The 27,979-nt window shown below is 44.4% G+C and overlaps 1 protein-coding gene and 1 long non-coding RNA gene across 2 annotated transcripts; both read left to right on the top strand.

Moving 5' to 3' along the window:
• TRIB2 (tribbles pseudokinase 2) lies at positions 1–26,127 on the top strand. Its single transcript, XM_082218369.1, has 3 exons — positions 1–1,974; positions 7,508–7,800; positions 23,502–26,127. The coding sequence occupies exons 1-3, from the start codon at positions 1,705–1,707 to the stop codon at positions 23,968–23,970; spliced, it is 1,032 nt and encodes a 343-aa protein (XP_082074495.1). The 5' UTR covers positions 1–1,704; the 3' UTR covers positions 23,971–26,127.
• On the top strand, positions 21,828–23,089 carry LOC309529981. Its single transcript, XR_014218579.1, has 2 exons — positions 21,828–21,902; positions 22,933–23,089. It is a non-coding gene; the product is annotated as an uncharacterized lncRNA (long non-coding RNA).
• Positions 26,128–27,979: the final 1,852 nt, after the last annotated feature.

Genomic DNA, 27,979 nt, shown 5'->3' with positions numbered 1-27,979 from the left:
GCCAGTCGGCTCTGCAGCGGCGGGGACTGGGCAGGCAGTCAGTCTCTTAGCCAGCCAGCCAGCCTGCTCGCCTGCCTGTGCGCTCCGGGTCGGCGTAAATGCGCTGGAGCTGCTGCAGCCGCCGCCGTTTGTGACACCCAGTAAGTAGAGACGCAGCGAGAGAATTCCCAGCGCACGTAAGTAGCTATTAATACATGGTGGGGAGATGATGCCTTGCTGAAAGGGATTGGCTCGGCCATCCCTTTCCCTCCCTACCTCCTCCTCCTACCTCCAGGAATTAAGAGAGATCGACGCCTGAAATAACTGAGTATATATACATATATATATATTCTACACACACGCACATATTCAACGTGCATCTTTAAAGTAGCAGCATCTCCTCCGCATCTCAGGACTCTCAAAAGGAGGGACAAAGAGGAAACCGGCGAAAGGAGGTCTCCTCTCTTGCAGAGCTACTATTGTTAAGTATTCGCCTTTCATGCTGCTGCTTCTTTTGCATCATCACCACCATCATCATCATCATCGCCGCTGCAGGCGCGTCGCGCTCCAGGATTTGCTGAAAAGCGAAGGGATTTTCTCCCCCCACTCTTGTTGGAGATAAATAAGCAAATCAGCCCCACGCGAAATGGAAGAGCATTGATCCGCGCTTGTCCTTGATTGCACTTTTTGTCTGATCAAAGGAAACACACGCGAGGGCGCGCGCACACGAGAGCCGTCGTCTCGGGCGCGTGGATCTTCGCGCACCTCTCTCTTTCCCGGTGGTGACGGTGCCTTTCAATTTAGGAACATTTTCCCTTCCGCAAAAGAAAAAAAAAAAGAGAGAGAGAGAGGAGTAAAGAAATCGATGACCAAATAGCGTCTTTCTATTTTTCTCTGTGTGTATTTGTATATACATATATATTTATATCTATATATATTATATTTTTCATCCTTTTGTTGTTGTTGGAGCTCCTTGCTGACCCTCTGAAGTTAAATGCTCCCTCGTCGTGGTTTTGGGTTTTTTTTGCATATCTGGATAGTCCTTGCTATCAGGGAAAAAGCTTCAGACGCCATCTACAGTTAAAACGTAGGGAAAAAAATTGATTGGGGGGGAGAAAGAGAAGGGGGGGGCAGTCGTCTGGCTGGTTGCTGCACGTTACCTGAACTTAACACTTTTCCAGTCGTGCGAGGATTTTGCAGGAGCGCAGAGGAAGCCAAATACTAATAACGATTCTCACCTCTCTCCGTTCTCGACTTGTTCATTCCATTGTTATTTCTTTAAAAAACAGCAACACCACAGTTGCATTTCCTGAGAGGCCACGTTTTTGCAAAGACTCACGCTTTGGCTTTGTTTGTGTCACTTTGTTCTCTTGCGCAAAAGCTCCCCGACGTGCCGGGCTTCTCTAGGAGAGGGGAACCCTTCGGCTTGGCCACCGGCTCTCCAGTCTCCGCGCCCCCTACCTCCGGTTTCCTCTCTCGGAGACATAAACTGGACACTAACCCCACGGAAACCTGCCCTCCGAAATCCCCCCCCCTTTTCTTCCGACGACAGCACAAAGGCATCGTTGCGGCCGGCCTGATCTTCACAATAAACCCCCCCTCTCCAAAACGGTTGTGTGTGCGTGCGCGCGCGCTGCTGCTGCTCGCTCCCGCCTGCATCTGTGCGTGTTGTGTGATTTTGGGGGGGACGGACCTTTTTTTGGAGGGCTTGCTCTCTCCATCCCCATGAACATACAAAGGTCAACCCCAATCACAATCGCACGCTATGGAAGACCTCGGAATAAAACCCAGGATTTTGAAGAGCTCTCTTCTGTAAGGCCCACCGAGTCCAGCCAGAGTTTCAGCCCCAACCTCGGCTCACCCAGCCCGCCAGAGACTCCCAACTTGCCGCATTGCGTTTCTTGCATCGGGAAATACTTACTGCTGGAGCCTCTGGAAGGAGATCACATTTTTCGAGCCGTGCATCTGCACAGCGAAGAGGAGCTGGTTTGCAAGGTAACAACTTTCCTGCCTCTCTTCTCTTCTCCCACCCCCTGGGATTTTTTTTTTTTTTTAAGCCTTTCTCTGTCTAGCGAGTTTATTTTTAGAAAGTACTCCGGAGTGGGGGCTGTGTGTGCTGGGGGCGGCGGCGAGCCATTGATTTAAGCACTGGGAGAAGTTTAATTAAAACAAACAGGGAGAAAAAAACCCCTTGCATAATTTAAACGGCTCTCAGCAACTTTCCAGACAATGGCCACGTTATAACGGTGGCCTGGAGCCAAAGACTTGGGGAGGGGAGGAGGAGGGGAGTTAGGCTCTGAAGGCCACATAGGTGGAAGTACGTATAATCTAATTTCCCTCCTCTCTTTCCTTTCTGACTTCCCAAAAGGGAATCCCTTGCTAATTTTCAACCGGTCCTCCGAGGATATTTCACTTCCCTTGGGTGGTGCTGGATGCAAACTTGGCAAGTTGGCAGCTTTGCCTCTGTGTAAGACTGCAGTCCTGTGTAGGCTTACTTGGGAGGAAGCCTGATTCCACAGAGAGGGAGTTTTACTTGCGAGGAGACATGTGTGGGGTTGGGATGTGGATCCGAGTTATTTTTTTAAAAAAATGCACACGAGCACCAAGCCTCCTTGCTGTGGATTGTTTGCAAACACAATCGCCCACGTTTCAGCAGGAAACAACAACAACAACAATAATAATAATAAATCCTTGCACACTTGCATGCTTATTTTGTTAGAAGGGCATGCAGAAAACAACAACAGGGCTCAGACTTGGTAGGTTGCTGGCTTCTCGGTCTCCTCAGCTCCCCAGTGAAGGTAAACTGTGGAGAAAGGAAGTCCACATGCTTCTCCTATGGAGGGAAGTGGCGTCCATTCACTCAAAGGCGATACTATTTCCTTTGTTCCTAAACTGCTGTGGTTACTCTTTCTTTCACTCTCCCTGGTGCCCTCTTGGAGCTCTGCTCCTGGAGCAGCCCCTGGAAAGGCTGCGTGGGAAGATTGCCACACTACACCACCTTTGTAATTACAGAATATTTCCCCCAAAATGTGTATTTTTATGGGCTTGAGAACAAAACCAAAACAAGCTGCAATCCTAGTGTTGAATCGGCAGGCTGTGATATAGACACATGGACCACCCTTTAAACAAGCCAAGCTTTTTGGTCACTGTAGACCAGGTGGATGTTTTTATTTAGATTCATATGTGGTGACAAAATTAAATTGCAGCCCCTGGTTCGCCGCAAAGGGCTCTCTGTTCAGGTCAGTATAAAATGTACTGGCCACCCGTGAGTCATGGGCCCTAAATCTTAATAAAGATTTAGTTCTGCACAGTTTATACCTGATTATGGAAAGTAGAGCCTCTCTGACCTTGCAAGGACTTCCATTGCACAAGGAACCAGAAAGTGGAGCGATGGTGCAGATCATTTAAAATACATGCATTAGTTTGTCCAAAATAGATGCAGATCAAAATATTATCAGCCTCCTTTTGTGGGAGGAGCAGATGAAAGCCAAAGAACGAGCAGCTGAAATGCAAAGAATGACATCTTTATGAAGATGCACAAATCTCACAAGGCTGCCTTATCTGCTTGAAGATTTTCAGGAGCTAGTAACTTCTTTTTACACATCTAGTAGTTAAATTCGATCCAAAACCACCTGCGATTATGTTCTAAAGGTATGGGAAACTACTGTGCTACAGAAGCAGAACTCCTATATGAAAGAGCATCTTTGTCCATTATAATTTTGAGCTTCAGGATGGGAAAGTATTAGGAATTTTCATGTTTTGAGGACACTGGCAACCTTTTTTCATAACTGAACACCTCCCTAAAAACAAAACAAAAACATTTCAGTTCCCCTCGCTTGTAAAATTGTAACCGTTTATGTTTGCCTTTAAAAAACAAAACAAAACCGGCCTCTTTGGCTGTTCCTGAAAAAATAGTGCCCTTGCATATACAGCTAATAATAATAATAATAATCAACCGACTCTCGTCTAAGTAAAAACAGGCTTGTGGATTCCCCCCCTGCCCCACCCCCATTAAGAGCCAGATAACAAAGGGGGGCTGATGAGGCTTAATTTAATTTGGCTGGAACCCCTGAGTATGCAAAATGCCATTCTAGAATCCAAATGAGCTCTTTTTTTTTACTCTCGCTGCTGGAAAGAGCTAAACTGGACTACCTATAAAGTCACATGTCCTGACTTCTCATTATAAAAAAACAACAAAGATAAGCTTTTGGAGAGCCAGTCAAAATGACTTTTTTTTATTTATTTAAATGGCTCTTAGGGAGAAATCTGGCTGTTAAGGGGAAACGTTTTGCTTGCATGAGGGCCACACGTTTTTATAGTATGTAGAAGTTGGTCATGGCCGCAATCCTGATCCTGGTTACCTAGGAGTCAGCCTCATTGGATTCAGCAGGACTTCAGAGTAGACAAATAATATCTTGCAGATGATGTGCTGCAAGATTTCACAAGGAGGCTGCAGTGGTGGTGGGAATGTATATCTGTTCCCACAGCTTCTGGTATCATGGATGGGTTCCCCTGAAAGAAAGACATCTGGAACGGACAAAAACAAACACCACTTGCAATGGTCTTCCCTTTTACAGATATGTAGTTAACCGGTCAACAAGCCCGAGTAAAAGAGCTTTTCTCTTTCCACACGTCAGGAATAACAGGAAGAGCTGTGGCGAATGCAGTTCATGGAATGCCAAAGTGTGCACTTATTTATAGAAACTTGCTAGAGAGTTTCTCAACCTGCTGCAGTCCTCTGCATGTTTACCCAGGAGCAAGACCCATTGAATTGGGGGAGACTTAGTTCTGAATGGACATGCACGGGATGCTGCTAGCAGGTACCTCAAAGGCAAATGCTGTTCCGCTTCAGAGCATGACATCAAGATAATGGCTTCAAGACAGGTTTTGCGTGCCTTAAATTAATTTCTGAATTGCTAAGCTACAAGCTATAGAAAGAGCAAGCGGTGAGCCACAGTCATTTATCCTTACGTTGCGCAATATGGTTGGCCTGCGTTCTTCAGCATTAATCTGACTTTGTAACTTCCTGACCTTCATTACCAAGGGACAAATGCATCAGAATCTCGCGAATAATGAAAGCCTTTGTGTCACGCACTGGTTATGCCTTCTTACTGCAGTGCCCCCGTTATTCTCAATGAAATGTTCCCATTGCCTGGAATCCAAATGTCTCAAGCACTGATTCATTCATAATCGCTGGATTAGTGGAACATTTTTTTAAAAAAATATATTTGAGTTACCCAGCATGCTTGGCGATTCCTTACCATTTCATTCACGAGAACGCAAGGTGGATGTGTCTGCAAGGTTAGAGAGGCACTCGTTCTGCTAAAAAAAATGCACTGAAAATCTCCATAAATATTAAAAGGCAAATACAAGTTTGCAAGTCTATTAGAACATTTCCCTAGTCTTATGGGTAGGGAACTCGCAGCCCAGGGGGCTCAGCCCCCCCCCCCCAAAGTGATGTCTCATATGTTCGCCATCATTGCATTTGCACCTAAGCTTCCCTGTTACACATCTCCCAGGAGTTTCTCCTATGCAAGCCATCACAAGCGAAGGGTTATCCATTTTGCCTCATCTTACAACTGCCTGCTCTGTCACCGTGTGAACAGCAACCGAAACCTTGTGTTTTCTGTTGCTCAGCAACGGAAACACAGCAGAGTCCTTCCCTCGTTTTTTTAGCATTTCAGACACAACTCTGAGACATCACCAAAGGCCTCTTTAACTCCTTCCTTTTGTGAAACAGCAAGGGAGGTCTTTTCTGTATCTCCGCTCCAAATTCCTATGTGGTGGTCTAGCGGTCTTCAACCTTGGGTGCCTTGCTGTTGTTGGACTACAGCGCCTATCCAGGCTGTGGAAAAAGAAGGTGGTGTGTAGAAATGGCAAACAAGGCTGTGCCCTCCAGAACTACAACTTTCGCCAACCCCAGGCAGCATGGCCAGTGGTCAGGCATGATGGGAATTGAAGTCTGAAAGGCACCATGTTGACTTACCCCTCTGATAACCAGAAGGCTGTTATAGTAGCACATCTTGGTTTGCAAGATGGGTGGGTAAGGGGGAACCTGTGGTCCTCCAGGTGTTGCTAGATTACAATTCCCATAATTTTTGACCATTTAGCCCATGGTGGCTGGGGCTGATGGGAGTTGGAGTCCAACAATATCTGGTGCCTCAACCCTGGTTTTTTTAAAAATAAAATGGGAATACAGAGGGAAAGGGGAAACTGGGAGACAACCGAGAGTGCAATTATCACATATAAGAAGAGAAAGGTGAATTATGTCAGTAACCAATTTGTGTGAATGATAAAAATATTAATAAAAGTTTATTTTTTTTTTAAACAAAACAACAACAGCCCTGGTTTACCAGAGACTATGGTCCTTTTAAAGAAATGTAGCATGCTCTGCTTACTCTCTAAAACCCATGGCAGAGTTTTCATTCAGATACAGAGCCAGTGTGGTATAGTGGCGAGATTGTTGGACTAGGGCCTGGGAGGCAAGGGTTCAAATCCTCTCCTGGCCTTGAAAGCTCACTGGGCAACCTTGGACTGGTCACTGCCTCTCAGCCTAACCTACCTTGGGATTAAATGAGGAGCGGGAGAACTATGTTTGCCACCTTGAGCTCCTTGGGAGGAAAAAAGAAAATGTAAATGCATAGAACCATAGAATTGAGGAGTTGGAAGGGATCCCGAGGGTCATCTAGTCCAACCCCCTGCAGTGCAGGAATCACAGCTAAATGAGTGTCTGGGTGCTGGATTCATTGGTGGTATGGGTGGACGGACAGCTTGGACAGCCCCTCAGAAGCAATGCATAAAAGCAGAACGAGTGGGGGTACCCTAAATGTTTTGAAGCATGATACAGTGGAACCTCGGATTGCGAACGTGATCTGTGCAGGAGGCACGTTTGCAACCTGCAGCGCCACATCTGCACACTCGTGTGATGCGATTCGGCGCTTCTGCGCATGCGTAAAGTGCAATTTAGTGGTTCTGCGCGAGCGCCAAAACCCAGAAATAACCCATTCCGGTACTTCCAGGTTCGGCGCAGTCCGTAACCTGAAAACGTGCAACCCGCAGCGTTCCCAACCCGAGGTATGACTGTACTTCCCTCCCCTCCCCTTTGCTGTAACTATTGGCCATCCAGAATCAGAATTTTCATAGATTCTGAGCTGCCGTCGAATTTTTTTGATGCTTTTGTTTGCAAAGAACCGGATGTTCCTTTTTAAAACAAGCCTATTTATGCTTCTTCCCTCTTATCAGCCAGGAAATTAGGCCATTCACTTTCCTTTCTCTCGCTGATATAATTTACGTAGGCCGGTTGGAGTGTGTGTTGGGGTGGAAACCCTCATTTAGTTTTCGTTAAGGAAGAAAGCACTTCCAGGGCATAGTGTGCTGAAACACAAGCGCCAGTTTGCAGTTTGGACATCTTCGCTTTTGTAATATGCAGAGGGGTTTTTATTAGTTTTTAAATCGGTGTGCCTTTGCTACAGCCTGTTTCCTTTCTATTTCTAACCCTTTCATTTTTGATTGCCCATTGCATCTCTAGGTGTTTGATATCGGCTGCTACCAAGAGTTGCTCGCGCCCTGCTTCTGCCTGCCCCCTCACGACAACATCAACCAAATCACTGAAATCATTCTCGGGGAGACGAAAGCCTATGTGTTCTTTGAGAGGAGCTATGGGGACATGCATTCCTTTGTTCGTACCTGCAAGAAGCTGAAGGAGGAGGAAGCAGCCAAGCTGTTCTATCAGATAGCGTCTGCTGTGGCGCACTGTCACGACGGCGGGCTGGTGCTGCGAGATCTCAAGCTGCGGAAATTCATCTTCAAGGATGAGGAAAGGTAAGGGATTTCTCTCCCTTCCTCCCAGCCCTTTGGAATCCACCAAGGAGTGTGTCAGGGATGCAGTTTTGAAAGGGGTTGTTTTCTGAAGGCTCGTACTGTTATCCCCATGTTGGAAGTAGAGGAAACATTCCTGCCAGTTTTGATGGAAGATCTAGGAGAGCAGGTGGTGGTCATTCCACCTTGTTTCCTTCTGGTCCCTGGGGTGAAGCCGCCGCCACCATGTAGCTGAAGCTAAGCAGGTCTAGGTGGGGTGAGTGCCTGGACGGGAGAACGCGTGAGAATCTGTATGGCGATGAGTTAACATGAGAGAAACATGGGATTATGATGTAATGAAATTACACGCATGCATACATACCCCCCCACAGTGTTCCTCATAAACTAGAATCTGTACAAGATACCTTGTGATTTTCCTCTTAAAACCAAAGTTAATACTCCTTCTGCACACACACACACAGAGTCACAATCACAATCTACACTCACAAACATATCTTTTGAACTGTGGATTTCTATTTTGATTCCTGGGAAAAAGTGGGTAGTTGTTTTTTGGCAGTTACTGTGAGAGATTGCTTTGTGGTAGAAAAGCAATGGATGGGTTTATAAGATAAATAAAAAGAAGGGGTGAATAAAGTGTGTACCACCCCAACCCCCCCGGTTTGGTGACTGCTTGATCTATATTCTTCTTTTTGGAGCATTAAGCCCTTGTTGCCACGGTGACATAAGCCCCAACCTACCCTACCCACTCAAAAGTTTGGCCGGGACTCACTTCTGCCTTATGGAGATCTTGCACCAAGCGGCCCAAAGGGCTGCCTCTGTTGGTTATAGGTGGGAACATGGAGACTAGAGGCAAAGAGTGTGCCTTCTCATTCAGGTAAAAATGTGTGAATCACTTAATAGACCTCTTACTGGTCTGTAAAGCTAGGACAGGTGTCACTGCTTCTTTACTAAGCGGGGAAAGCATGGGGACGTCTGGGTTGTTTTAGTACAGAAAACTCTCCTCTTACACGAGTGTTTGGTTCCGGGGGTCCACTCATAAAACCCAAAAACGTGCAAAGCCAGGAACCCTCGGAACTGCCGCCCACCCCTGTGCAAGGTGTGGGGAGCTGCTTACCTGCCTTTGGGCTGCTTACCTGCTTCCTCCCCAAAGCTGAGTAAGGCTGCAATAATAGCTGTGTAAGGGTGGGTGGAAATAAATAAATCAAGAGAGGGTTTCCTCCTCTTTCCATTCATTTATTTCCTCCTCACCTGCAGAAAGCTGTGATTGTGTACGTAAAAGAAGCATAAGATGTGAGTTTCCTGTGTGATGTTTGTTGTTTTCTCTCTTTTTTAAGCATTTTGTGGAGATGTCACTTTTGGAGCAGAGGTTCTAAAACACACACACACACACACACGTTTGCAATGCATTAAGCTTGACTTGAAGGGACCTTTTGTAATTCTTTGTTAATGTAATGAATTAACACATGTTAAGCTGGTTTCTTAAGCTTGCTAATAATATCCAAGAAGGTAAGGAGACTGGAGGAGGCAGTGGAAGGGAAAAAAGACATGTTGCCTGTGTGATGTCCTGTAAATACAGCAGGATTCTTAGATGTTTGGGATGACTAGATAAGGCAAAGGGGTGTTTTACCTTTCCATCTTGGCAGCATAAGCAAGCAAGCAAGAGTGAGTGTCTCCTAATCAGTGCGTTTGGGGCTGCTGATGATTAGAATTCCATTCCTGTGCTTATCAGTTTTCTAGGGTACTTACATCACATAAGGTAAATGCCTCGGCTGGAGATGACAGGCACAACAGGGAATGGTGCTAGAACAATGAGGACCAGAAACAAAAAGTTGCTCAGTCTTCAGGGTGACCTGCAAAACACTTTTTAAAAAAGAGTTAGAAATTTTTCTGCATTACTTGAAACCTCCTTAGCATGTTTCATAAAGTCTTCTTCAAATGCGAAGTGTGAAACGGTACATTCCTGAAACCACAATAATTGGTACAGTGGTGCCCCACAAGACGAATGCCTCGCAAGACGAAAAACTCGCTAGACGAAAGGGTTTTCCGTTTCTGCGTTGCTTCGCTAGACGAATTCCCCTATGGGCTTGCTTCGCAAGACGAAAACGTCTTGCGCTTTTTTTAAAAGCCGCTTGAAGAGGCGCAGTTGCGATGGACCGTGCTTCGCAAGACGAAAAACATCGCAAGACGAAAAGACTCGCGGAACGAATTCTTTTCGTCTTGCGAGGCACCACTGTATCTACAAAGAAAAAACTGGCCAGTGAGTTTGACTGGCTGGTGAGAGTGTTCAGCTTTCCTTTCCTTTGCCATCTCTGGATGAATGTTAAAAATGCTCTCACAATTTTTGACTGTTTCCCCGTCTACCAAGGAAACCAGGAAAGCTTTTAAGAGTAGACAGAACATTTGCCTGTTGTGTTACACACACACACACACTATGCACACACGTGTGCTCACACAGGGAAGTCTTTCTCCTTTGCTTCCCATTTTCCAAATACTGACAAAATGCCCAATTCCTAGCTGGCAATATGGATTCGGCAGAATAAAATTGGTGGTGGTTGGTGATAGGAAATGTTAACTGCAAACTTGATTAGTTGGAGTGCCTTCTCAAGCTGTGATGTTCAAACTTTCTTAGCATAATTCCTGGGTGACATGGAAGGAACTTTTGATTGTATTCAAAGTACTATTGATTTAGAACTCAAACATCTATAAAGATTTGGAGGGGGGATATTTTGTGTTTCTGCTGTCAGGCAACAGTATTTGTTGTTGGGTTCTGTAAATTGATGCAGCTTGAATGGAGTGTTGTTAGAGAGGAAGGGAAAGGATATTGCTTGGTAAAGGTAAAGGACCCCTGGACAGTTAAGTCCGGTCAAATTTGACTATGAGGTTGAGGTGCTCATATAGCTTTCAGGCCAAGGGAGCTGGCGTTTCTCCCCAGATGACTTTTCCAGTTCATGTGGTCAGCATGACTAAACCGCTTCTGGCCATAGCTGTCAACTTTCCCCCTTTTAAAAGGGAAATTCCCTTATTCTGAATAGAATTCCTCGCAAGAAAAGGGAAAAGTTGACAGCTGTGCTTCTGGCGCAACGGGACACCATGACGGAAGCCAGAGCACACGGAAACTCCGTTTACCTTCCCACCACAGCGGTATCTATTTATCTACTTGCACTGGTGTGATTTTGAACTGCTAGGCTGGCAGGAGCTGGGACAGAGCAATGGGAGCTCTCCCCGTCACACAGAGCCCAAGAGGCTTGGTGGTTTAGACCACAGCACCACCTGCGTCGTCCCCCCCCCCAATTGCTTGTAATGTGTTGGTTTCTCCCCCCACCCCCACCCCTGGGCCTACAATAGAGTAACTGGGGTCTTGGTTGGAATGAGAAGGATTTTGAATGCAGATCCCTATGTTCCCCTGTAGTGGAACTTAATTTAACTGAGGTGGCTAAGATCAGTTGATTTGCAGCTACTTTCATGCAACGGCTTTGGGGTCTTTTTCCTTGCACACCTTGTCACAACTATGAATTTGGGAAGCCTAGTTGGGGCATGTGCCCAAAAGCCTGAACTGGAATACTTACGTGGAAACAAAAAAACCCCCTTCCATTTAAACACACACACCCATTTTTGTCCAATGAATCTTTTAGGTCAGTGTGTGTAGAGAGCATGCTCCCTTTTGTGACTGGCATTTGGTTTGCACATTCCTTATTTCCTTACTATATACTCCTGTGATCTTGTACTCTCATGGTTGCTTGTTGGCTGTATTTTGTCTCCCTTGATTCTCCCTAGTTCTTAGCTGTTGTGTGGCTCAGGGACACTGTTATCAACTGCTTCTGCCCACCTCAGTACAGATGCTCTATTCTGACATTGCAGTTATGTGTGTCCTTGACTCTGATGCCAGTGTGGTATAGTGGTTAAGAGCAGTGGACTCGTAATCTGGTGAACTGGGTTCGCTTCCCCGCTCCTCCACATGCAGCTGCTGGGCGACCTTGGGCTAGTCACACTTCTCTGAAGTCTCTCAGCCTCACTCACCTCAGAGTGTTTGTTGTGGGGGAGGAAGGGAAAGGAGATTGTTAGCAGCTTTGAGACGTCTTAGGGTAGTGATAAAGCGGGTTATCAAATCAAAACTCTTCTTATTCTTCATTAGTTACCTTGCAAATGGAGCCTTGTGCAGGTGCTTAGGTGAGTCCCAACCTTATCGAACAGGATGCTCATAGACTCTCCTTGTACAAGTGTATACTGTAAATTGTGATCCTTAATGCTTGGAGGTGCAGTTCCCCAGCTTTACATTTTCTGCTCTGTGGGTAAGACTTTGAGTACTTTATGATGCAAGAATTAAGGTTTCTTTATTACCTGAATGGAAGCTTCAATAGGCTGCTATGCAGCAAATATGTCCTAGATGCTTTTAGTCATTCCGTTGTTTGTTGGGAACTGGCCGAGAAGCCAATGGGCAGTGCATACAACTTTGCCTACGATATTGTGTGATTGAAAGGGCAACACCTAGATCTCTTGTGTGGATGGAGTTGTCTGAGGAAAATGGATGCAAATAATTTGATGTCGGGGCCAAAGCACAAAGGCATGGTTCCATCTATCTTTCAAGTCTGTTGAGAAGGATCGATCTGTGGGTCTTGCATAAAATAACTTTCATGCTCTTTTAAATGATAAGAGTCTAGAGCTAAAACACTGCCTAGGTACAGAGCTTGCTTTGAGTGATAGATTAATTTTTCTTGCCAGCAAATTATTAATGTTTGGGGGGTATTAAATCTTCAATTATATTCAAATATTAGCTGTCACAATATTTGACACTGAAAAAGTTTGTGCTCGTTAATCAGTCTTGTTAACAAGGTTGGGATCATTTTTAAAATATTGAGACTTCAGGCGTTCTGTTTACTTCTGAATTTCCTTTCATAAAAAGAGATTTGTCTCTAGTTGAGAGTTGAGAAAGAACCTGACTTGCCTTTGCGCTTTGTGCTAATATAAACATCAGTCCCAATAGTTTAAAAAGCCAGTGTGGTACATGAATGCCTACTATGTCTGTATGTAGTTATGTTGGTCTATATGCTTTGGTTATCTAATCCCACCTGCTCACCTTGTTTAGCTAGGATTTGCATTACAACCAAAATCTACAAAGGCCAGAGTCAGTCCTAGAAAGACCTAAATTGATCAATTAGCATATCACTGTAGCAGCAGTGTAGGAGTTGCTTCCTCATGGCACAGTCATGCCTAGATGTAGGTATGATTCCTTCCTATGCCCCTGGTACCTGGACCTCCAGGGAAGACAGCAGCCAGACACAACTGGCTTGCAGGAAAGTAGGTATTGTGCCACTGTGGCACATAGGAAGTGACCTTGTAACAAGTCATACAATTGGTCCATCTAACAGAGCATTGTCTGCACTGGACTCGTAGCAAGTTTCCAGGCAGGATTCCCGGCAGGGGACAGTCCCACCTCCTTGGGGATGCTGGGGACTGAACCTGGGATGCTCTCGCACTGGCCTACTCCTTAGGAGCTGGACCTAAGGCTTAGCTCTGTGGAACGCCCTCCCACCAGATGTCAAAGAGAAAAACAACTACCAGACTTTTAGAAGACATCTGAAAGCAACCCTGTTTGGGGAACCTTTTAATGTTTAATAGACTATTGTATTTTAATATTTCGTTGGAAGCCATCCAGAGTGGCTGGGGAAACCCAGCCAGATGGGTGGGATATTAATAATAATAATAATAATAATAATAATAATAATAATAATAATAATAATAATTTATTTCTAATGGGGCATGCACAGTCCTACTGCATTGCTTTCTAGTTATACCTTCCATTAGATGATGCTTGGGCAGATCATTTCAGGTTTTTGCTGTGCTCTGTTTTGTTTTATTTAACAATTCAGCGAAAGGAAACTCAGCCCACAAAAATGTGACCAGAGACACAAGCTGTTACATTCCTTACCGGTTGCCAAGTAGTAAGATTTCTCAGAGCAATGAATGACTCTGGTTTTTTAACCGCCTGTCACCCTTTATTGCAGCCGGCTGATTTACAGTGATTTACAGTTGGAGCTAGTAACCCTTTTGAGCAATGCTTTGGGTAAAGGGGGGGGGGGAGAGCCATGGAGGAATTATGGGATGCCCCTGTTTTAAGATGCCTCTTAAGGCTGAGCTTATGAATTTATTGGTTCCGGAACGATCACGACATTGGTGATGGGTTTCTGCAGTCATGCTAGGTCACAAAATGCTTTGCAGCTTTCGTAGCGTGCTTCATCTCATAAACCCTGTGTGGTAGCCTGTTGCTTTTTCCACTTGAGAAACTGAGGCTGTAGAGTTTGGGATTTGACAGACTCCTGGTTGCAGAGGTTCGGCGGTGGGAGTCCCATACTTTTTTCCACACTGAATTTGTCCTAGTTGTCAACATCAGGTGGCAGCACTGATCTGTTAAGCATCGGCCCAACACAGACAGGACTGAGTATATATTCCAGATCCTTAGATCAGGGTAGCAGATGTGCTCCTCCAGAGGTTGTTGGACTAAAATTTCCATCATTGTTGACCATTGGACCTTGCTAGCTTCGCCCGATGTGGTCTGACAATATCTGAGATCCACCGCGTTGGGTATCCCTGCCTTAGATGCCAATATGAAATTTCCAGGGATCCGTGCGCCAAGCTACACATTGCACTTAATGTATAGTGTGCCAGGATGTCGCCCATTTTTAATTTTAGTTACCGTATTTTTCGCTCTATAACACGCACCCGACCATAACACACACGTAGTTTTTAGAGGAGGAAAACAAGAAAAAAAATATTCTAAATGAAATAGTGGATATATGATTTTTGTGGTTCATGCTGTGGCCACAGACATGTGATCTGGCAGTGAGTTTGGAGTAGCCCAATGCAAAAATCCTGAGGATCCATGTGGATCCATGCTTTGTAACCACGGAGGAGGAAAGGAAGGGGAACCATGGATCATCTGCTCATGACTGCAGCAGATCCCACCCGCCACCCGTAGGCATTCGCTCCATAACACGCACAGACATTTCCCCTTACTTTCTAGGAGGAAAAAAGTGAGTGTTATGGTGCAAAAAATACGGTAATTGCAAGTGCAAATGGGGATGGGAATATTTCGTGGGATCACAGCAGGAGAAGAAGTTTATCGGAGTCTCTGACAGCCCAGATTGCAGTACGTCTGTGGTTGGTTTTGAGCTGGAATTGTGTGTATGTGGGGTATCAATTAGAATGGTATTTTGCTGAATTTCCCCCCAATAGGCTTTGCCGCCTGCACCCGATTTTGCTGCTCCCTGATCCGCTGTTTGTACCAGCACTCTTTGCCTGGTTTGTGGGTCTGGCTGACTCAGCGTAGGAAAGGAAATTCACCATTTGGAAGACCAGCCAAAAGCATGCTTAGAGCTTGGATAGAATGTTGGAGGAGGGGAAAATAAAGATCTGCATTTAGTATTAAATTGAATTGCATCCTTTTACGGCTATGTCATATGCGACCCATCCTCTGCAAGACGACGTCAGTTGGTTTTATGGTACTGCAGATCTCGCCGGTAAAAATTGAGTGGTGTTCCATTTTCCTTTGTATTCCGGATTCTTTCCTTTATCCACTTTGATATCTGTGCCATTCCCTCTTGCTGTCTTGTGTAACTCTCCCCCCTTGAGGTGCACACATGCTGAGAAGCCATGTTTATGTAACTATGGAGGATGATAGTCCTCATTAACTCAGAACCGAGAAGAAAGTCACAAGGTCAAATGGAGGGTCATCTTTGCTGTGGCAGGTGAAAGAAGAGATCACTTTTCATCCCAGAAGCACCCCGCTTTTTTCTCATGATTTTTGAACTTGTCCATGTGTAGAAAGACTGTGGGAGGGGTTTTTTGTTTGTATTTTCGTCCTCTTTGGGCAATAACTCTCATTTATCAAATAACAGAAAGGGAATAGTTATGCAACTTCCTTTGGCATCAGAGTTTAGACTACTCTTTTTGGATTTCAACATCATGGATCATTATTATTCGTTTATATTGTATAACAAAAGATGCAGCAGTGGAGTTGATCGTCCTGATGAATGTTGGTCCCTGGAATCTCAAGACATGGTACATGTAAGGGTTTGAGAAATCAAGTCTTGCACCTGCTCCTTAATTTTTACTCCCTCTTTCCAAAGTGCCACATCGCCAAAGACCCAGCAGGTCTACAGGACTGTGAATGCACATAGTGGCAAGGATGTTGTAGTTCCATGCTCTGGAACTCAATGTGATTCCATATACCCCTTGTGACATGCTCCGATTGACTCCTTTGTTTGAATCCTGCCCTCCCATTGTGATGATCCCCACTGACTTGCTTAGGGGTTTGTAAAGTCATGTTGCTTCATTCTGAAAACATAACATTCCACCATCCCTGGTGGGGTCCCAGTCATAAAGCACCATCAGATCCGGACTACAGCTCCAGGGTTGAAGGGGCCTGTGGTTCTCCAAATGTGTTGTTGGACCAGTTCCCCTCATCCTTGACCATGCTGACGGGGGTTAATGGGAGGTGGAATCCAATAACATCTAAAGAGCTGCAAGTTCTCAACCCATCCTGTTCCTTCCTTGTCGTGCCAGCAGGGTCACCATGTTGTCTTCTTAGCCCTGGCAGAGACTCAAGGCGTAGGCTCTTTCCAGATCAAGTGTATTGTTCTGCTTGCACAGTTACCCACTACTAGTGTTGCATAGTGCTCTGCCAGCATCCTGGGCAAGTGGAGCAATGACATTGTGCTCAGTGGGTTTCATTTCAAGGATAGGATTTCCCTGTGCATCAGAATCTCTTTTGTAACCCTCGGATTCATCAGGGAAGAATAATGTGAACCGCTGTAGAGGGGGGAAATGTGTAGGACAGGCTGATTGTTTGCCAGAAACGGATGCTAACTCAGGAGTTTACTTTGAAGGTCCTTCTGGAAAAGGCTTAATTGATCAGGTTTTGTTACATTGCAAAAGGGCCAAGTCTGAATGTACTCGAGTAATGAATGGCATATTGATAAGAAATTCAGAATGGTATTGTTTTTCATGGGCTTCCCTGACGGTTTCTATGGGGACAAAGACGCATTTCCCGTCTGAGTGCTATTTGCTGCCCTCTGATTGCACTTCTGTGGTTTCATTCACCAGTAATGGGAAAGCATTCACAGGCAGAATAGCTTCCCCTTTTTAAATAGCAATGATTCAAGCTTGCTTTTTTTTTTTTTAAGCATTAGACTAATGCAGGGTTCTGTCAGTGATCTGAGAGCTGCATAATGCTGTCTGCCCAAGTGCCTCTTCTATCTCCTCTTCCGAACTGAAATGATATACTCTAATTACACTGGCTCTGACAGAAGGCTTTGCATTATATAGTAAGTTTTATAAAGCGGATCTTATCTAGCTGTGTGGAAGCCCCTATTTATCTAACTAATTTCAGTGCAACCATTCCCATGGCTAAGAGGAACAGGAAAACGATTGGTTCACAGGGTGTCTTTAAAAATGGAAGCTCGGGTTAGGAGAATATATTTTTTTTCTTCATTCCGACTCTAAATCTAGATTCTAACCTAAAATGTGATGCTGGCAACTTGCTGCTTGAAATATCCATTGGAGTTTTGTGTCCGTTCTGCCTGTGGCACTTTGTTTAGCAGCTGGGTTGAAAAAAGAGCATCGCAGGCGATGCCATAAATATAACCCTGGTCATAAATGCAACCCTGGTCACTGCTGTCTGCGCCTACCCTGGATTCATGACACAATGTGGCTTACTCTTTATACATTGCAGATAATTTGGAAATGACATGTTTCTCTCTCCCTCCCCCCCCCCCCATTTTCTGCCATGTGCTAGATGCAAAGAATCACCCTCTGGCATTCACTTCTACAGACTTGGGAGAGAGGTGACAATTCATTGTCCTGGGCTTTCCTACTGTCTTGCAGGCAGTCTCTCTTTCCCTGCATTTGAGATTGTGATGCCAAGACAACCAAAATTATGGACAATACCGCAGTTCCTAATCATAATGTGTCATGCTTTTGTTTCTCTTACTCTTCGAATGCACTAGGGTAGCAATTGTCTATGCTAAATAATTTTAGGGTTCTTGTACTTTCCCCGTAATCAGTTTTATGAACAAATGAAGCCTCTCTCTCTCTCTCTCTCTCTCCCTCTCTCTCTCTCTCTCTCTCTCTCTCCCTCCGTGTGTGAGTAAAAAGCTACCCAGACTTCGATCCACGGTGTATTTGCTCTGGTCCAATCCATTCAGCAGGATGAAAGCATGGCTCCTCCTCCTCCTCCTTTTTTCTTTATCCTGCGAGAGATTATAGTGGAACATGCAGATAAAGGCCAGCTGTTGTTCAGTGGCCTGGTTTAAACAAAATCTGCTTTGCTGTGACTGCAGGTCTTGATTCTTCAGTACAGTATAGAAAAGGTTGGTGTGTGCGTGTGTGCTGAGAATCAAACGAAGCCAAGATTGGTATTCCAGTCTTTGTGGCAGGAGTCAGACATGTAACAAAAGGACACCCTTTTGTTCAGAAAAAACCCGGAGTCCATTAAGCAACAGATATCTCAGGAAGGGAGACGAGAGTTGAGGTGGGGAGGATTCCTGACCCTCCAATGTCAGATTTTCTGCTAAAGAATAAACAGAAGAACAGAGAGAGAGACATGGGAAGTGCATAAATCTTTTGGAAAGGTAACCAAGGCAAGGACAAAAAGCACGCTGCTTTCTGGTTTCTTATCTGTGGCAGTTATGGGCATTGCATGTTGACTGAAACAGCAGCAGCTAGATAATTGAGGGAAAACAGGGTTGGCAAAAGGGTGGGGATGATGATTACATAAATTGCCAGGAGATGAACAGAATAAAGCAAATACCCTGTATGCATATTCAGCATGACACATGCTTAAGTTAACAGGGTGTACAAAGGAAAGGCAGCTTCTATATTCTTCAGAGTTTCTGTGTTTTCTATATTTCATTCCGGAGACCCAAACTAACCAACCCTCCTACGTTGATAAAAGATCTGTTGCTGGGGTGGATCTGTCTATGATAAAGCTGGCAACACTTGGTGGTAGGGATTTCACATACGCTGAACTTGTGCTAGAACTATATGGGAACATCATTTGTGGGGACTGGGAAACAAATAGGCTTCCACAGGTCTTGGGCATGGAGAAGAAGTATAGTTCAGTGATACAGCACATGACCTTTCCCCCTGCTCCCTCAGATTGTAAGTGAGATATAAATGGTATGTGCTTCTGAGAAAATCACCTCAAGTGTCATTGTTTTGTATTCAGCATTCGAAATTCGCCAGGAGCATTCTGCACCTGGTTATCAACCATTTTGTGACCAAGCGCCAAGATGGCGCCTGATGTCTCCCACCATCTGGAAGTGCATGTTTTCACACATCAGCAACATATCCTGTAGTATTCTATCCATTGTATTTAATTAGCACAATCAGAAATAATTTCAGGAAATGAAAGGTTGTGTTGAAAAATACAACTTTCAAGCTGTCTGGCCCCAAAATGGCAAACAGGTGTTCCTTTTTGGCAACTGTAACCCTGGTTTAAGGAGCCATTTGGCGCCTAGCTTGTATATCTGAGTTTCTAGCTCTTATTTGTTTGCTTGTTATTTGCATCTGTAAACCTCCCCATATCAAGGAAGATCTCAGGGAGGAGAGCATACATAATAAAAAGCATAAAGCAATTAATTTAAGCATCGTTAAAATCACATTAGATCAATAAAAACTATCCGGAACAATTCAGCTGCAGCATCTGAAATGGTCATATTCATTCCCAAATGCCTCTGTAAGCAGATGTGTCCTAAGCTGTTATCTGCAAAACAATCAGTGAGGGGGGCAGACTTAAAAGAGAAGCTGCAAGCAAGTTTTTAAGTAAGCCTTGATTAAGAATTGGAAGGGTCAAGGCGATATGCTTCAGATCTTGCTTGCCTCCGGTTGTTCATCCTTCGAGCAAGCTGTGTCTGACTGCAGCTAAAGAGATAGTGGCTGTGCCCCGTAATAGTTCATTTCTATGTTTGTTCCTGGGTTTCACTTAAAGCTGGTCCGTGTGTTGCCCCTTTGGAAATGGGTGCATGTGCAGCACTCTGGCAGCACCTCCGTTGTACATCAGGCAAAATGTGCGACTCAACGTGCAGCTACAGCTGCGCTTACGTTGGCCTGGATTTCTGCAAACCTTCCACCTATTTTTGGAAGCGGACAAACAGTGGAAATAGGCCATATATCTCACATTGTGTGTTGCTGGGTAACACACACACATAGGTTAGGTGTCTGTTGTGCACATAGTATTTCTAGATCGTAAACGTGAATCGGCCCTCCAAGAGAGACAAAGCAATCAAGGGCAGCTTTTGCTGGTGCTTTTTTAAAAAGCAAACAGTTGTTTCTGGAAGTAGTCAAGTTATATAAGAATGGCATGGAAATGAAAGCAAAGTACAGTGGCATCTTTGGTTACGAACATAATTCGTTCCGGGTGTCCGTTCTTAACCTGAAACTGTTCTTAAGCTAATGGGGCCTGCTGCGCCGCCGCCACACTGTTTCTGTTCTCATCCTGAGGTAAAGTTCTCAACCTGAGGTACTACATCTGGGTTAGTGGAGTCTGTAACCCAAAGTGTTTGTAACCCAAGGTACCAATGTAATGATTATGATTATTTATGAAAGGAGTCCAGGGTTGCAAATGTAATAAAGGCGCTTCTGGATCCAGGGTTAATGATATACCAATATATCATGATGTCTGAAATAAGGATGGAACTACGCAGAGGCATTGTCTAGCTTCACGGTTTCCCCCGTACACACACACATACAGTCATACCTCATGTTACGTTTGCTTCAGGTTTTGCATTTTCAGGTTGTGTCCTGCGGTGACCCGGAAGTACCGGAAAGGGTTACTTCCGGGTTTTGCCGCATGCGCAGACGTGCAAAATGACGTCATGCGCAGAGGCGGGTTGTGTTCTTTTCAGGTTGCGAACAGGCCTCCGAAACGGATCCCGTTCGCAACCAGAGGTACCACTGTATCATGATTCACGATATATTGCCAGGTCAAAAATTATGAAACCGATATCATAATATGGACTCCAAATCAGTTTGAGTCAATATATCATCCAGCCCTACTTTATGCTCAACATGGCACCTGGGATTTAGTTCTCAATGATGTGGCATAATTTTTGTTTGGGCTGTATGTACCACTTCAGATTGTTTGGTGGACAGAACGCTCCTCATGGGACAATGCTCCTTCATTAATTATTTTTCATATCCTTCTACATGGGCAACTACAGTGGTACCCCGCAAGACGAACGCCTCGCGAGACGAAAAACTCGCAAAACGAAAGGTTTTTTCGTTTTCGAGTTGCCTCGCAAGACGAATTTCCCTATGGGCTTGCTTCGCAAAACGAAGCTTGCCCCGGGGACAGCGGGTCTTCTCTTTTGAAGCAAGGGGCTGCGGGGAGATAGCAATCTCCCTGCAGCCCCTTGCTGCAAAAGAGGTCCGGGGGAAGCGGGAAGCGAAGCGCTTCGCTTCCCCGCTTCCCCCGACGTCTTTTGCAGCAAGGGGCTGCGGGGAGATGGCTTCTCCCGGTGCTCCGAAGCCGGGCGGGGGGGCAGGGGACACCTCCCGCCGCAGCGGGGACACCTTTTGAAGGCAGGCGGGGGGGGAGCAAAGACTTTGGCCCCCCACCCGCCTTCAGAAGAGGTCCAGGACCTCTTCTGAAGGCTGGCGGGGGGCAAAAGTCTTTGTCCCCCCTGCCTGCCTTCCCAGGGGCTTTTAAATCGCCCCGGACAGCGGAGAAGTCCTCCGCTGTCCGGGGCGATTTTAAAATGCCGCCCGCCAGCATTTTAAGATCGCCTGGACAGCGGAGAAGTCCTCCGCTGTCCCGGGGTTTTTTTAAATGCTGGGGGTGGAAAGAAAAGCCCTTGTCCCCCCCCCCAGCCTTCAGAAGAGGTCCGGGGACAGTCTGGTCTGAAGGCGGTTTCCCTAGGAACGCATTAATTGATTTTCAATGTATTCCTATGGGAAACCGTGCATCGCAAGACGAAAAAACCGCAAGACGAAGAGACTTGCGGAACGAATTAATTTCGTCTTGCGAGGCACCACTGTACCAGGTTAGGGAGAAAGTTTCTAGTCTAGTTGACTCAGTGGCATATATTACTTTTCTATGTAGAATAAGTTTTGTTTAATGAATAAGAATTCAATCACACAAGCCCCATCTGAAGTGGTATAGTCCAGAAGACACAGGTTTATCACCTCAGTTAGGCCTTGGACAACATCAGCAATGCAAGCTTTCCCAAATACTGTTTTGTCGCATTCCCACACTGCTTTCTTAAATTATAAAAGATCCTCTTTGTGATTTGATAGGATAAAAAGCATATAATACATTGCTAGGGCTTTTGAAAGCTGGTGAGTAGCATCCCTTAGCACTGGCGTTTCCCACATTTTATTATTATGGACTAGCTGGGACATTATCAAATCAAGTTTTACTACTTCCTTATTGACACTGAGAACTGGAGGTTGACTTCCAGTGGCATGCGATTGCTGCTTTTGAGAAGGTTTTGGAATGTAGGGGATGCACTGAGGGAGAAATCAACAATAGCTTTTTAGCCATGGTGAAATGCTAGCTTCTGTCCTGTTAGGTAAGAACTAGTGAATTAAAGCAATTTATGACTTCCTTGTCCAAAGGGTCTTTGTCAAAAGGACTTGCTGGTAAATATGGCTGGATGCTTTTAGTTTTTTTATTGGCTATCTGTTTTCTAAACTAGAACCTAACTAGCTGGTGGTAGAATACTGAGCTAAGTGCTCGGTTGTCTGTGGATATGAGTGGGTGTGGGTGAAAACTAGAGGAAAGGAAGATTTAGTGAATAAATGAACCCTTTTGGGGTGCTAGATTTCTGGGAAACTTCCAGAGCTTACGAGGCTACTGCAGAGGCCAGTTGCTATACTAAACAAACACATGACTTTGCATCACTTGTGTTCATTTTCTGTACTTAAGTGTGAGAGTCTGGTTGACTTCTAAGGCATGTCTAAATACTTTTTTTCTTGCACAAGTAAAAATTCTCCTGTGAGTCAACATGATCTGAAGTTACTGGGTTTTTTTGCCCTTGTTACTGTTTTCTTCTTTTTATTTTAGGGGTAGTCTTATAACTGTTTGAGTTAATAATAATAAAAAAAATCACTTTATGTCAATTTGTAAACAAATACCTTAAGCAAAAGGAAACAAATACCTTAAACTTGAGAAATGGGGATTGTGTCTAATGGTAAAACCATGCCTTGGAGGGAAAACGTATTGGGTTATGAGTTACATTGGTATCTTTTCAGTGTAGTCTTTAGCTGTGTTTATAAAGCACCTCAAGTGTTGTTCTTTTTTTAAAAAAAAGTGTAAAAAAGTAATGGACATGATAGGCTTTGATTTGGCTTATGTAGTTCTCTGCAAGCCAACGGTTTTCTAAACTAAAAACCACTGGGGTTTTGCTTTCCAACAAGTCCAATGATATGTGTGAAAGGAAACTTCTGAAATAGTCAGTGCCTATCTTAACTCCCTGGATATTCATTTGCCGGACCAGCTTCTGGCATTTTGGGAAATACCTGGGCCATTTCCCAGTGCCTGGAGAATTTCAGACGCTGATGTCCATGTACACATTATCTCCCTTGATGGGCCAAGAATTGAAAAAAAGATTGTGATCATTCTTGAATGTCCTTTGTCTTGGCGCAACAAGGCAACTGCGTGGGTATTTGTCAGTGAGTCTAACTGTGGCCTGTCTCTTCTTGCCCCACAGGACTCGAGTAAAATTGGAGAGCCTCGAAGACGCTTACATTTTGCGAGGGAATGATGACTCCCTTTCCGATAAGCATGGATGCCCCGCCTACGTGAGCCCAGAGATCTTGAACACAAACGGCAGCTACTCTGGCAAGGCGGCCGACGTGTGGAGTCTAGGAGTCATGCTGTACACCATGCTCGTTGGACGCTATCCCTTTCATGACATTGAGCCTAGCTCTCTCTTCAGCAAGATCCGCCGCGGGCAGTTCAGCATTCCAGAGACTCTATCCCCCAAGGCGAAATGCCTTATACGTAGCATTCTGCGCCGGGAGCCCTCAGAAAGGCTGACTTCGCAGGAAATTCTGGACCACCCTTGGTTTTCTACAGATTTTAATGTGTCTAATTCAGGATATGGTGCTAAGGAAGCAACGGATCAGCTGGTGCCTGACGTCAACATGGAAGAGGACTCGGACCCGTTCTTCAACTGAGCGTCGGGGACTAGTGTTTTGGGTTCTGCATAGCCAGGAAGGGACAACATGAAGGGAGTCCTTTCTGGCCGTGCAGAATTATATCTGTGTCTCAGCCTGGCTTGATAGCAAGAGAGAGAGAGAGAGAGAGACAACCTGGAGTTCTTTTTTTTCCTGGTTGGAGAAGGAACGCCCAATAAGTGAGCTAAAACCACAGATGTAGCATGTGGATGGTTTAGATGGGAGGAATCGTTGCTATTCAGTTAGATTGACATAGAAAATAACGGAGGCGGCAGCACACAGAGAGACTGTAGCTTCTCATCTTTGTGGAGCCAAGGACACTACGCATCCCAAGTTCCAGTGCAGCCACTAATCCACTCCTGATTCCGTTTTGTTTCATGTATTTACAGTTCCCAGTAAATAGAAACTTTTGCCTCAACTTGCATCTTGGCATCGCACTGTTAGATATTTAACTTCAGCCATTATTCAGGGAAGGTACAACTAGCTATTATTTTATTCTTTGTTTTCCTGGATTATTCTCCCCCCCCCCCAAAAAAAATAAAAAATCCGATGTTTAATAGTTACAAGTGGGATTCATTTTCGTCGGGCGGGGCGGGGGGTAGCGCACAAAAAGGAACACACGAGAAGTGGGTGCTAAACCATGCCTTTTGATAGGTTGTTCTAAAGTTCACGTTTCTCCTAGATTCCTTATTTTATTTTGGGCCAGGAGGAATTAACATTTAAAATGTTCTTTTCCACATCCCTTGAAGGGATGAAAACTCAAAAGCTGTTCAGGGTTAGTTTGATTATTGTTATTATTATTGGTCAAATGGCTTTGTGGCAGGAAGCAGTTACAATTCAGACATTCAGATGTATTTGACTTTTTTATTAGCAAAACCGACAACAGCGAAAAAGAATAATTGTCCATATTTGGGGTTATGTGTTTTTCTTCTAAACCGGGATTGAAAACGCTGGCTTCCACTATACTGCACATAAATTTTGACCACAATATTTGGGGAAGGCCACCTTTGCATCACCTAAAGAAGAAAAAGGGGGAAAGCCCTAACCCTGTAAACAAATTTTCCTCTGACACCCCTGAACATGATCAGAAGAGCTCTTTATATTTGAAGGGGAAAAGGCACCCCTACACTTACTTTGTGGAAAGGCAATGACTTGGGTTTTCTTGTTTTCGTTTTCTAAACAGGATACTGTTTTTAATTTTCTTCTCATTGATCTATTAATAAGCTGAATATTACCACGACACAGATCTGTCTTCTAAAAAGTACACGGTAATATGCACCTTTTTGTATTGTCAAGACTTATTTATTGATTAAACTGTCACAGTTGTGATGAATTAAGCCAGTACTTAATTACGGGTTGACTTGGGGGTGACATGTTACATGCTGTAGTTAACACACTTCTGTTTTGCTCTTCAGGTATTCCTGTCCCTAAATGATAATACTTTATTTTTTACTATTATTTTAGCCCGCCCACCCAACGCCACCACCTTCCTTAGAGAGCTTTCATTTTGATTTAGACTGGCAAATGATTTTTATTACTGCTTTTTATATTGCTGTATGATATTGAGGGGGTGTTGGGGTGGGTGGGGACACAAGAAAACAAACAAAACAGAGATCTCTTGGCATAAATATTTGTGTTTCCGGTACCTCAGTTGTTCTGATGTTACTGCCTGTATGCGTTTTTTGTGAAGTGGTCATGTTTTTTGGATAGGTACACGTGGACTCTGTAGTATGTAAATGTTACTTGAATTTCGTGCTTAATTATAGTTATGTGGCATGTGCGTACTTGGCATTTGACGTATGGATGCTATACACCTGCTCTGGCAGGGAAGGTTTCGATCCCACTCTCAAGTTGATAGTTCCACAGTTCCTTATCAAGAGACAAAGCTGCAGCTGACCTGCCTTGGTTCTATTTTGGTATCTTAAGAATATAAAGGAGTAATGTTTTTACACTCTGAAGATGGTGCTGTGTTGAGGGATTTCTTCTTTTTTAAAAACAAACAAAACAACAATGTTTATTATTTTATAAACTTGTAGGAGGAAAGATTGGTGATGTGCATGGTGGGATTTTACTGCCTCTGGTGCTTTGTCTTGTATTTGGTTTAATGTTTTTTGTCCTAATCTCTTCAATAAACAAAATTGTGCATATTTAACTAAATTCAACTTGTGAAGGCTTTATTATTATTATTATTATTATTATTATTATTATTATTATTATTATTATTAGTTTACTGCCCTATACACATGGGTCTCATTATTAAGCCATGTAGGTGACTGAGTCCATTCAAAGGTGACTATGGGGTTGCAGCGTTCACCTCACTTTCAGGCCGAGGGAGCCGGTGTTTGTCCACAGACAGCTTTCCGGGTCATGTGGCCAGCATGACTAAACCACTTCTGGTGCAACGAAACACCGTGATGGAAACCAGAGCACACGGAAATACTGTTTACCTTCCCGCCACAGCAGTACCTATTTATCTACTTGCACTGGTGTGCTTTTGAATTGCTAGGTTGGCAGGAGCTGGGACAGAGCAATGGGAGCTCACTCCGTCACAGGGATTTGAACCGCTGACCTCCCGATCGGCAAGCCCAAAAGCCTCAGTGGTTTAGACCACAGCGTCACCCGCGTCCCTTCTTAACCCATGGCTAGAGGCATGCAAGCACAAGATTCTGAAAATATAAAGGGGGAAGGCCCATAGGAGTAGGGCACATGTTTTGCATGCAGGAAGACCAAGATATAACCCCTGGAATCTTACAAGGACTCCTTGCCTGAAGCGTCACTGCCTGCCAATGTAGACAATGGATAATCTGATTCTGTATAATGCAGCTTCCTGTGAATTTTTCTTTCAAAAAAACAGTGTTAGTTCTGAAGTCAGACTTGAATACTAGACATAAAGACTTGGGATATTTGACTGAATCTGCATTAGAGTCTGAATTAAAAACATTTGATTTTAACTCTGCTACATACAAGCTTGATTTGCTTAGAGATGCTGATTTTAAAATGCTTTCCTTTTATTTTAGAGCATATTCACTGCATTTCAAAACAACACAGTCCTGTTTATGAAAGGTGCAGTTTAGAATTACACACACAGACCTTTCCTCATGAGATGGCTATTAGGTTAAAATTAGCCAGACGCATTGTACAGTGGTACCTCAGGTTAAGTACTTAATTCGTTCCGGAGGTCTGTACTTAACCTAAAACTGTACTTAACCTGAAGCACCACTTTAGCTAATGGAGCCTCCTGCTGCCGCCGCGCCTCCGGAGCACGATTTCTGTTCTCACCGTGAAGCAAAGTTCTTAACCTGAAGCACTATTTCTGGGTTAGCCGAGTCTTTAACCTGAAGCGTCTGTAACCTGAGGTACCACTGTAGTTGGGAGGCTCAGGACACTTGTCAAAGTGTGCTGAATATTTTGGCACCAACTGTTGATACAGAGATTCATTCATTCATTTAATTTATTAGTCACTTTGTATAGGGTAATCCCTAGGCAACTGATAAATAAGTTTAAAATTTTCTCAAATGTCATCACTTTCCCCCCTTCACTCTGAGGACAGGTTGTTGTAAGCACACAATAGCTACCATTCCTCAGGTAATGACTTTTTAATTAAAAAAAAAAGGCATATAAAGTCTCACTTTCAGAGGTGCATTCTGCATCCAAGAGAATCTGACGAGATGAGATTCCTCCCAGAGTGTTTCCTTGTGGCTTTTGGCACAATTATTGCTGCCTCTGCAGCGGCCGTCTTGCAGTTTCGTATTGTTCCTCAGAACGGCAACGGGGGGGAAATCATTAATATGTAAACTTGGAGAGAAATTGGTTTTTAAATGCAGCCAGAGTTTAAATTACCAGAAACTCTTTCCAATTAAACTCCTACAATAAATGTGCTTTAGAAAAAGCCCTTAGAAAAAAGCAGGCCGCGATTCCTTCCTTTTAACAAAAAAGGCTGCTTGGGCAAGAGGAGTTGAATTTCACCACCACCTCTTTCCAACTTCTCTTACTTCAGCCCACCTCCCTT

The sequence above is a fragment of the Podarcis vaucheri genome (genome assembly GCF_965113315.1).
Source record: "Podarcis vaucheri genome assembly, chromosome: 3".
Lineage (NCBI taxonomy): Eukaryota > Metazoa > Chordata > Lepidosauria > Squamata > Lacertidae > Podarcis > Podarcis vaucheri.
The sequence above is the reverse complement of the archived record's forward strand: the minus strand, read 5'-3'. Positions and strand labels throughout refer to the sequence as shown.

Excerpts from the sequence above, each read along its gene's own strand:
- TRIB2 (XM_082218369.1), top strand. The coding sequence starts at position 1,705 with ATGAACATACAAAGGTCAACCCCAATCACAATCGCACGCTATGGAAGA. Across the intron at positions 1,975-7,507 it reads AAGAGGAGCTGGTTTGCAAG|GTGTTTGATATCGGCTGCTA; the intron begins GTAACAACTTTC and ends TTGCATCTCTAG. Across the intron at positions 7,801-23,501 it reads ATCTTCAAGGATGAGGAAAG|GACTCGAGTAAAATTGGAGA; the intron begins GTAAGGGATTTC and ends CTTGCCCCACAG.